This window comes from Aedes aegypti, chromosome 3 (assembly GCF_002204515.2).
Source record: "Aedes aegypti strain LVP_AGWG chromosome 3, AaegL5.0 Primary Assembly, whole genome shotgun sequence".
In the NCBI taxonomy this organism is placed as follows: Eukaryota; Metazoa; Arthropoda; class Insecta; order Diptera; family Culicidae; genus Aedes; species Aedes aegypti.
In genome coordinates, this window is record NC_035109.1 from 376,017,106 (window position 1) to 376,027,967 (window position 10,862).

A 10,862-nucleotide genomic window follows, 5' to 3' on the forward strand; every position below is an offset into this window, starting at 1 on the left:
CCCAAAACCATAAATTGGTGCGATTTTTTCTATCATTGATTTGAGTGTACGAACATGTTCTAGGGAATCCCCTGAAGGGAAAAAACGCCAGTAGTAGTCTAAGAGTCTGATAGGTGATAATGCTCGGGTAATTTTGCAAAGCAAGCGATAACGCATGCATGATTACTTATCCCGATATTCTACGGCTTTCGGATTGAAACGATGCTACAGAAGCGGATTGATGCGTCTATCTTCTTGGCTATTAATTTTCAAAGCAGTTTGTTTATCCTACAGTTTCGATTTCCAATTTTTAATCGACCGTTCGGTACATAATGCATTTTCTTCAGTAGTATTGTACCGAATAATACACGACAATTGAAGTAGCAGTGTTAAAACATTTTAGGCTTAACTATCACAAAATATACATTTTTAATGGAAAATCTAAGAACTAGAGCTCCTACGAGAATCTTTTATTCTGATTGCTGCTGCTGAATGGAACTAAAAAAAGGAAAGCTTACAATCTAATAAATCATTCTAGTCCCCACAGGGAGATCAACAACAACGAAGACATAACGAGAGCACGGTATCGTTTCTCGTCTGATTGGGGATCAAATCGAAAAGAAATTAATGCATTCAACAATGAATCAAATCAAATGTTCGGTAAGAATTCGATTGACGAACGAATCGTGCGTTCCGCAGTCTACTCCTAGGTTTGGGTCGTCTTATTGCAGAAGTTCTTTTTGTGAATTTTAAGATGATTCGCCTGGGCGAAACACTTGCCACAGGTTTGGCAGCGAAATGGCAACTCGACCGTGTGGGACGAATAGTGATCGGTCAGCTCGTTGAGATCCGTGTAGTTTTTCCCTGTGAATGTGGATATGTGAATAGTAAAAGGAATTAATTAATATAGTACTCGAAGTGGCTGCTCGCGATTAAGTATCTGAAATATAAGAACTTGAAAAAAAACAAAGTATTTTTATAAGAAATTTACTAAGATTCCCCAGAGAATTTAAGCAGACTTTTTTCAGAGGGAGAAAGAAGAGTTTCTTTTACATACGCCGGGAATTAGTCTAGGATTTCTCCAAGAATTCAATCATAAATTAGCTAAGGCGGTTTTCTTACGGAGATGAGTTCGAGGTGGTGGACGAATTGGTCTACCTCGGATAACAACTGCATCAGAGCAGTTCGATGACGTATCATTGCCGGAAGTCGTGCTTACTACGGACTCCACAAGACCTTGCGGTTTGGTAAACTCCACTTCCGTATTAGATGTACCATGTACAAGACGCTGATAAGACCGGTAGTCCTCTACGGGCATGAGACAATGCTCGAAGAGGACCTTGCAAACGCTAGGAGTTTTTGAATGACGTGGGCTTGGAACGATCTTTGGCGGAGTATGTGGTTTGACCAAATGGAGCAGGATCTTGGAAATGTGGGGCTATTGAGAAACTGGAGGCTAGCATCAATGGACCGAGTTTGTTGGCGTAATATTGTGGCGCAGGTCATGTCCTGAAGGACGTAGTGCCATCAAAAGTGATAAAGGTTTTCTTAGATTTCCTCCAGGTATTACTGACAACATTAGTTTGGAATTCACCTAGCGGATTAATATAGGAATTCTTTCAAGATTTTTGTTCAATTTTCTATTATAAAAACTATCAGTAATATTTCTTATAATGTCTTCAAAAATTACTCAAAAGATTTTTTTAATGAAGCTTCTCAGGGACGTCCTCATCTCCCAGGAATAGAGATCTCTAGTATTTCCTTTGAATGCTTCAAGGATGTCCTCCAGAATTATGGTTCAGAACATTTATAATATTAGCCCCGGGAATTATTCTATAGGTTCCTCATAAGCTTTGTGCAGAGATCTCTTCATAAAATCTTTCAAAGAATCTTCAAGAAAGGAGAGGAATCACCAAACGACATTGTGTATACTATTCTGGAGGAATTCCTGAAAATCCTAGGGCACAATCTCTGAAAAACTATGTATCTGAATAATTAGAGGCCTAATAGATATTATAGCATTGGTGGAAATCATAAAAAAATATTTGGAAGACTTTGTTGCAGTAGTATTCCTGGATGAACTGCTGGAAAATGCCTCGACTGCTGAAGCGTTTACTGGATGAAAATCCGAAAGAATTTCACTGAGCATTCCTCAAGAAATCGTTGGAAGAATTCTTGTGCTAAACCACCGGGAAACTTGCTGGAGGAGTTTCTAGAGAGAGCCCTTGAAATTATTTCTGGGGGAATAACCATTGAAATAATTCTAAAGCTTCTCTTGTAGAACCTGTGGCAGTATGAGTTTTGTGGATCCTCTTGGATATAGTTCTAGGATCGCAAAAAAATAATTTTAAATACTCAAGAGTTTTTCGATTTAACCCTCTAATACCCAACCCCGCCTTTAGACGGGGTACACTTTGGAATTTTCTGTGTTTTTCCGTAGCTCGTAAATTGAAATCATTTTATTTTTGGCTTAAACCTTGACTCATAATACTCATATAAGAAAAGTTTTTTATGACTTCTGAAACTTTTTTTGTATTTTTGAAAATTGTTTGACCGATATTGTATTTTTATATAACCTACAAATGCGTGGAGTTCATTTAACGTGTAATATGAAAAATCGTACCTTTCATACTTTGCAACGACCAACCTATCACAGAAGAAGACCTTGGTGGTATTAGAATAATTTCAAACCTGTTTTCCGTTAATTACACGGAAATTAAAAAATTGTAATTGTAATTGTAATTGTAATTGCTCAATCCACACCCTGGCAGACAATTATCCGCCCATCTAGACACGGGCTGGGTGAGGACCTACCAAGCCTCCCCCGTTAACATGTCCTATACCGTTTAGCACACCGGGATCTTCCACAAGCAGGCGCCGGAATTAAAGCGGTCCCACAAGCTTCAGATACATTAAATAGATATAGTCCCTCTGGCACTAAACCGAATGGCGCCCTCCGCTTCACCACTAGTACTGCTTCCCCACACGCCAAGCACAATATCGAAAGTAGCGCGTTGTATAGCAAATACAGTACACCACCTCCGACACTATGCCAAATGTACAGGAAAAACAGCACCAGTAAGAAAGCGGAAGGCGCACCACTCGGTTCAGTGCCAGAAGGACTATATGTATAACGAAGAAGAAATGAAAAGATAGTAGAGTTGGTTCGGTTATTTGATTGCTGAAACGAAAAAATCAGAAAAAACAGAAACAAAGTGTTAACATTAAAACGGGGTTTTATAATTGATAAATGTATCGATAGTTTCTCATCTGTTACGTTTCCTTATCGTAGCGCTGTCGATTTTTTCCATCTCCAGGGTGTTCGTCTCCGCTCGAGCAATGAGGACCATGATGAAATGAGAATATAAAAATGTGAGCATTAGTGTTGATCTAGTAATAGATTAATTTAAACTGCTTTTCATGTGCTAAGTAACTTGTAAACTCCTACTCAATTATGTTTTGTTGGCCTACACGTTTTATTTAGACACAATTTTTATTTAGAAAACTATTTGGATCCGAGATTTTGGGTGCAGATTGAGCAAGTTTGATAAAACAAGCATCCTGTTTTCAGTTAAAGAATGTTCAAGAAGTTGATGATTCTGTTATTTATACTGGCTACATACAAGAATTCACTATTGATGTAATATATGGATATTGAAAGTTCCAACGCGCGATTATAATACTTCAGTTTTCGTGCTGTTGTATTGGTGTAAGTAGTGGGAAACCAATCAGTTTGGTGATTCTAACAGTAACAAATAGCAAAACGAAAGGAAAGTTGATAATCTATCATCATTATGATTTCAGTCCTAATTTCATGATCCGTTTAATAAATTCCGCGTATGATTCGTCAATTTTAACAATTTATACATGTGTATTCGAAGAAAACAGACTACGAGCATTTATTACCTGTTGCAAGGTTCCTAAGTGATCAGATATTTATCATTTTCTACAGCCTAATTTAATAATACCTACATTGGGTTGTAACAAAAATTTGATCTTGGGATGTTGATTTGCCTCCTAATCATAGTTTCGACAATAGTCACATGCTTACTATCCCTTATGGCAGTGTTGTTGATTCTATTGTCTATCGCTCATCAGTTTCGCGCCACCCGGCAGGGACTTGGTCCTATGTACCCAATACTCTGCTGTGTCTTAACTTCACGCAATACATTCTGTAGATGTGTGATACAGTTTGCGGAATATTATGATTTATCACTTCGTTCAGATGGAAAATTCTGTTATGGTACCATATTCACATATCAGATAACTCCCACCTGGAACGATGTAATACATCGGAGACATGTAGATTCAGATGTATGTATACGATCTATGCCTAGTTCGGCTCTGATCGACAGGCAATCAGTGTATTCAGTTTTTCAACTAGCTTGAAGCGATGAACGTTTCAAGACAAGCTCTCCACTATATCTGCTAGCAATCATCGGTCGTCGATAGACATTTCGGTTCTTTTCTGCTAAAGATAGATCCGATTGTATGCCAAAGACTATGGCTCATGCTTTTCAATACAGCTGGAAAAACAAGAACTACACCCAGCACCAAATAGTACGTAACTATGAGGCACACGGAAATTAAAAAATATCCCAGAAAAAAAAAAATAAAAATTTAATATTTTTAAAAGTACTGCAAAAACTTAATTTTTTATTATTGCCAAAAATCCGTAACTAAAAGTGACTTCAAGAAAAAATGAATAAGGATAGGGATGTTCAAAAATAAAAATTTTAAAAGTCAAAAACCAAAATTCATAGATTTGCGAATAAAAATTAATCATTGCCCAAAACGTGTTAAGAAAGATTTTCAGTGTATAAGGAAAAAAGATAAACGTTCATAGTCCTAAGTACATTTATTAGGCAGCGTCCATTGATTACGTAACGCTAAAATTTAAAATTTTTGACCACCTCCGTAACACTTTTTGTATGAAAAATTCCAAATTTTTGTATCAGCCACAACGCTTGAGCCTACTCCCCCCTCCCCTTAGAGCGTTACGTAATTTGTGGATGCCGCCTTATCAGAAGATTAGCATAATCATATAAACAGGAATGCTAGCGACTGAGTGTCTTAAAAATAGGAAGATGCCTCATGGCTGAAAGAAAGACACCGAACCAGTAATTTCTCAAGGGAGTTCTTTGAATTTTTCCAAAAAATGTTGTTTACTAAACTGAATCAGTATATATTTATTTCTTTAAAATTTCAACCGCGAATTTTTTCAAGGATAGTTTCAGGAGCTTTTTTACGAAATGTCTATGGAAATTTTCCAAGGACTTCTCCAATGAATTTATCCAGGGAATAATCAAACATGTTTTGTCAGAAATGATAAGATGTTTCTGAAAAAAATGCTGTTGGTATTGGAGAAGGAGATCATTAAGTAAACTTTAAAAAATGTAAATTCCGCAGCAGTTTCTGATGAACTCATGTAATGATCTTTGTAACCAGTGGTGTATCTGTCTGTTCGAATAAAATACCAAGAAAGTGTCTGAATATTCGTGAGCATCACCACCCATCGCCCACTGGACAGCATGTAGCTACACCGTAAAAGTTCCGCTACTCACCACCAGGCATCACTGGATGAGCAGAATGGGCGGCCATTGGGGGTGGTATAGAAGAAGCCATGATGGGGCGAATTTATGATACTGCGGGAAATTTTAGGTCGAGGGTTCTGAAAAGGACATCAACCATTGCTCTGGATCATTATCAAGCCAAAAGTGGAACAAGATAGATGTTTGAAGAAAGTTTACGAAGCCAAATCAGATAATTTGAGTTCAGTGGGTAGACAGTAATGGAAGAGAAAAACTACGGAGCATCCAGGTAAAACTCCCTCGACCAGAACCCGTTCGCTCTAGACTGGCCCAGCTCAGTATGGGAGAAAAATAAAGTTGTATACCGTGAACGTACCATATTTGACGCGGGTCCAAACTTGACGCATTTTCTTATTAATTTTATTATAAATTAATTCTAGTTCAAAATAGCATTCAAAAAATTATTCCTAAATCTTCATTTACATGTTATTGAAAGATTTCAACCAAAAAAAAGTTTAGTTTTGATTAATAATGGGCAAAAAATAAAAATTATTTGAAAATGCATCCGACAAGTGCGTCAATTTTTTCATTCCTTAGTGAATGTGCTAAATATTGTTAATCAATTTTCATGAAAATATTGTGCTGTTTTACAGCAATATCATCAACAACAGTCAGTAATATTCTTTTATTCATAAATTGACGTCGAAAATTTTCTATTTTTAAGGTTTAAGACATATTTTTGTATGAAAATCTTGTGCGTCAAGTTAGGAACACAATGTTCCTAATTATTTGCTATTTTGTTCAGCATGTTTTATTGAATCGAAAATAGGAAAAGAAATATTTATGGTGCTGGCATACAAAAAATCCGTCCGCAGAACAACCCAATGCTTTATGTAATCACATGTAAAGGGTCATCCATAGATTACGTCACGTTTTAGGAAGAGGAGGAGGTTCAGGTAAACGCAACGATTTATACAAAATATTCGCACTTTTCATAAAATAAATGTGGCCAAGGTTGAGAGGGGTTGATGGTTGAAAATTGTACACTTTATCGCGGTTCATGGACGTCTTCTAATGTTTCAAGGTAGCTTCAATAAATGCGTCAGGAGGTGAGGTGTAGGTTCAATGGTTTGTTTCGTATAATTTATACAATAGGGGGTGTCCATGAGATACGTGTCACAAAAACATACTATTTTCTACAAAAACCCCGCCCATCCGCCCTACGTCTCACTTTTTATATAGAGCCTTCAAAAAACTTGTGTGATTCGTCACATCTTGCAGAACACCTCCTTCCCCCTAATAACATGACGTACTTAATGTATGACCGCATATATGGTTCTCGATCTATTTCGAGGCCCATACTGCCGTTGGTTCTACCGTAGAACTTCTACGCATATTTGTCCCCCGGTCCATAAGGGTGACATAGAACATTTGACAAGTAGGCGTAGTTCACGTGTTATAAGTAACGAAGATTCTTAAACGGCCATTTTTGGAACCGGTTGTTTTCGTTCTAGTTTTTGACTAATTTGTCCTTATTTTAGCAACTACCTTCCCCGCAACGTAGTTTTCAAACCTTTCCCTTGTTTGATATCACGACGAAAATACATTAAACTAAACAATAATGCTTAACTATGGATTGAACTCAATCGCCGGTTTTATTTTCTACACTAACTAAACGCATAGCAAAAGTACTACCGGATGACGTCATTCAAAACTTTTTCCAAAGATTCTAACTTTTCTGTTCACTCTAAAACGCTTTTTTCAATTAATTGAACTATTGAATACTGAAACTCTTGTATATTTTAAAGTTTGGCAATATTTTTTAAGTGCGTCAAATAAGGAACATAGTGCGTCAAATTAGGCACATTGAAGAATTGATGCGTCAATTAAGGAACCTAATGTAATCCACAAAAAGTCAATCAAACATGAAGAAAAAAAGTTTAATATTTTTTTACTGATTTTTCCCTAATTCTATAATAGTTGAGCTAGCATAGGTTCAAATTTCAACAAAATCGGACAGATTTAGACAATTTGACAAGTGTTTGAATTTAGAATTTTCTTAACCGCGTCAAATATGGTACGTCCACGGTACTACTGTTTTCATCCATATGATTCAATATGCTACGTTCACTCAGAGTTGCTCGATGTCACTATCAATGCTTACAATTTGCTGATTTGTACAGGCCGACTGCGATACAAATCGGATCATTCCATATCACATCAACATCATGCTGTCTACTCCATCACCAGTGCATTGATGGCGATAGACTATGGATATCACTGATGGGTAAAGTTTAGCTTTAAATTAAGCAGATAAAATGGCAATTATTCAGTACGATATTTTCGACAGTGTTGCAGATAGATTGAAACTATGTGTTGGTCACTGAAAAACATTAATAGCATGGATAATTACCACGTGATCACTCATTCTGCAGTGATTTTGATCTAGAGTGCGATGTCGCATCACTGCTGTTGGTTGTCAAATCGAAGTGATATTGATAGCTCGCAAGTGATATTGATAGTTTTAGACCATCAGCCATCAGCTGATTTGATTGATATTAAGCAACTCACGGTTCACTGGGTAAAGACCCCTCGTTAAACATAGTCACAAATACTCCCCTCTTCCCTAAAATGCTAAGTCATTTATGGATGACCCCTTTTAGTTGATTGATCTATGGATGCATATCACCGCCAACCTATCAAAGAAAATCAATATTTGACTTCGCCTTCCTTGCAAAAAATCTAACCGCGTTTTGTGTTCCCGCATTTGACATTCGCGTTTCAAACGCACACAGAGGGTTTTTGAATTTCTCACATAGCTTGATCTGATTGGAATCGCTTATTTGTTTCAAGTTATCTTTAGAAAGTTTCGCTACTAATAATTGTAATAGTGAAGTAAAATTTGTGGGGACCATGGGGGGCCCCCATAAATGCGGCCATGCTCCTATGAAACCATCACATTAAGAATAAAGACTTTTCAGAGTTCAAGTCAAAAAAGAAACCTAATATCTGCCCTGTACTAGTCGACCAGCTCGTCACTTACCACAAATGCTACAATCCATCGGATTGTCTTTCTTATGAACCTTCATGTGGTTCTTGATATGGCTCTGCTGAATGAATGACTTGTTGCACACGTTGCACCGATACGGGCGCTCGTTGTTGTGGATCCTAATGTGGTAGATCAGGTTGATCTTCTGGATGAAGCTGATGCCGCAGATCAGACACTCGTGCGGCCGCTCGCCGGTGTGGATCTTGGTGTGGTTCGATAGGGCCGAACTCTGCACGAATGCTTTCCCACAGGTGCCACATTTGAAAGCTCGTTCACCTAAAAAGAATTAAAACCGATCTTTCATATACATGTCCTCGAATTTCTACTGGCAAAACCTACCTGAGTGAATCCGTTTGTGGTTACTGAGCGTGGACTGGTGGGCAAAGACCTTGCCGCAGATGTCGCACCTGAAAGAGGACCTTCGAACTCTTAGGACCCAAAGCTTATCAACCGTAATGGTTAACGGTAATACCTACCTGTGCGACAGTTCCGGGCTGTGAATCCTCACGTGGTAGTTGAGCTTGTACTTGTCTTTGAAATACTTCCCGCACAGTTCGCACCGGTACTCGCTGATCTGGTTGTAGTCGTGGTACTTCCGTTCCTTTTTGCCCGCTGGTTTGATTGTGCGAATGAATTGATCTTCCGGAATTTTCGTAACGGTTCGGACGTAGTTCTCGGTGTACTCTTCCTTAATCTTAACGATGAAGCCTTCCGGCAGTGGTGGCAGGACAATCGTTTTGGCTGCCTTGGGTTTCTTTTTCTTTTTGCCGGTCGTTGTGGAGGTCGTTTGCGTTGCGATGTCCGTGGGTTGCGAGGTTGATTCCTGCAAGAGTAGTTATCAATGTAGTGCCTGAACGTGCGGTTAGACAGGTGGGCCTCTGCCAAGGGCGTCCGACTTCAGCGGACGCCAAGATGCATGACGCACTTGGCATCATTTTAAAAGAGCATTACGTCCTCACTGGAACAAAGCCTGCTTCTCAGCTTAGCTAAGCACATCAACAGTTATTAACTGAGAGCTTTCTTTGCCAAATTTCGCAATCGTATATCGTGTGGCAGGTACGATGATACTTCATGCGCAGGAAGATGAACCCAGACACCTTAGCATGGCTTTGCAGCCGCGGACTTTAACCACTCGGCTAAGGAAGACCCAATCCGGGACGTCTGGTCACTTTAGCTTATTACAATAAACTTGAAGCACTTACCTGCGCCAACAGCTGCGGTATGTTGACCTGGTGAGGAATCGTCTGGACAACTACGTTTTGCGACACCGGTGGAGTCACCTGTTCGTATGGATCGAATTCCTGCTTCAAATTGGCGATTGGTATCACCTCCACATTCAAGGGTTGGTCATTCTCCCTGCCAATGTGGGTACCTCCGGAATGCTGCTGCTGCTGCTGCTGGAGGTGGTGGTGTAACATCTGATGGTGCTGCTGAGACGGATGCAGCTGGGGATGAACTTGCTGAAGTACCTGTGGAAGCAACTGTGGCGGAAGATGCTGTTGAAGGTAGACTCCATCCCGCTTAATCTGGTCGTTTGGGATGAAGCTGCAACAAGACGAAAAAAAAAACATTCAGTTTCCCTCCAGCAAAAAAGAACACCCACAACGCTACTTACAAGTTCATCGTTTGTTTTCGGGCGCGGAGAAGCGATTCCGCTTACTTTCACTTCATTTGCGGCAAAATTTTCCAACTTTTTTCTCTTCACGTAAATTTTAGCAAAACAACGCTCGAGACATTGACGAAAAGTGTCAAAAAGTGAAAAATGCAAGAAATGAAAACAAACCAAACGAACGATTGATAGGGGTGTTCCAAATGAAATTTTATTTTCTGGCTTCACGCAATGATGAGTCAATTTCAATACAAACTAATTAATAATTTGTTGAAAGTAATCACTGCACTATTGGATGAAATATGAATTATTTCTCTATTTTTCACATGAAAGATTTTTTCAAAACTTTCAAACACTTGTGGTTTAAAAATAAAAGTTTCAGTATGCCAACCACAATAATCGATTTTTCAAGATAAGTTGGACATCCTCTCAAATATGAACACGCTAAAAACTTTACTCGAATAAACGATCAAAAGAATGGTCCAATGAAAAACGAATGGAGGCGATGAATCGAGTCAAAAGGTTAGGGTGGTCTTTTTTTTATTAATAGACGTTCCGTTGCTACACGCAAAAAAATTGTGCGGTATAAACTACCATTTTAGAGGGTTTACTTAAGCGCTCGCACCAGCAATTTTCAGCAGACCAGAAATGCGCTTGATTTTACCATGTTTGTTGTCGAAATCAGATTGTTGTA

At 38.7% G+C, this 10,862-nt stretch overlaps 1 protein-coding gene across 2 annotated transcripts; it reads right to left on the reverse strand.

Annotated features, from left to right (window-relative positions):
* Positions 1-217: 217 nt before the first annotated feature.
* LOC5574169 (adult enhancer factor 1) lies at positions 218-10,326 on the reverse strand. 2 transcript variants are annotated; one of them, XM_001661174.2, is made up of 6 exons: positions 10,175-10,326; positions 9,762-10,104; positions 9,036-9,382; positions 8,899-8,966; positions 8,554-8,835; positions 218-843 (listed from the first exon to the last, which is right to left on the reverse strand). In XM_001661174.2, the coding sequence occupies exons 1-6, from the start codon at positions 10,180-10,182 to the stop codon at positions 686-688; spliced, it is 1,206 nt and encodes a 401-aa protein (XP_001661224.1). In that variant the 5' UTR covers positions 10,183-10,326; the 3' UTR covers positions 218-685. The 2 variants fall into 2 exon arrangements, with proteins under 2 accessions (XP_001661224.1, XP_001661223.1); XM_001661173.2 differs by having other exon boundaries at positions 8,899-8,978.
* Positions 10,327-10,862: the final 536 nt, after the last annotated feature.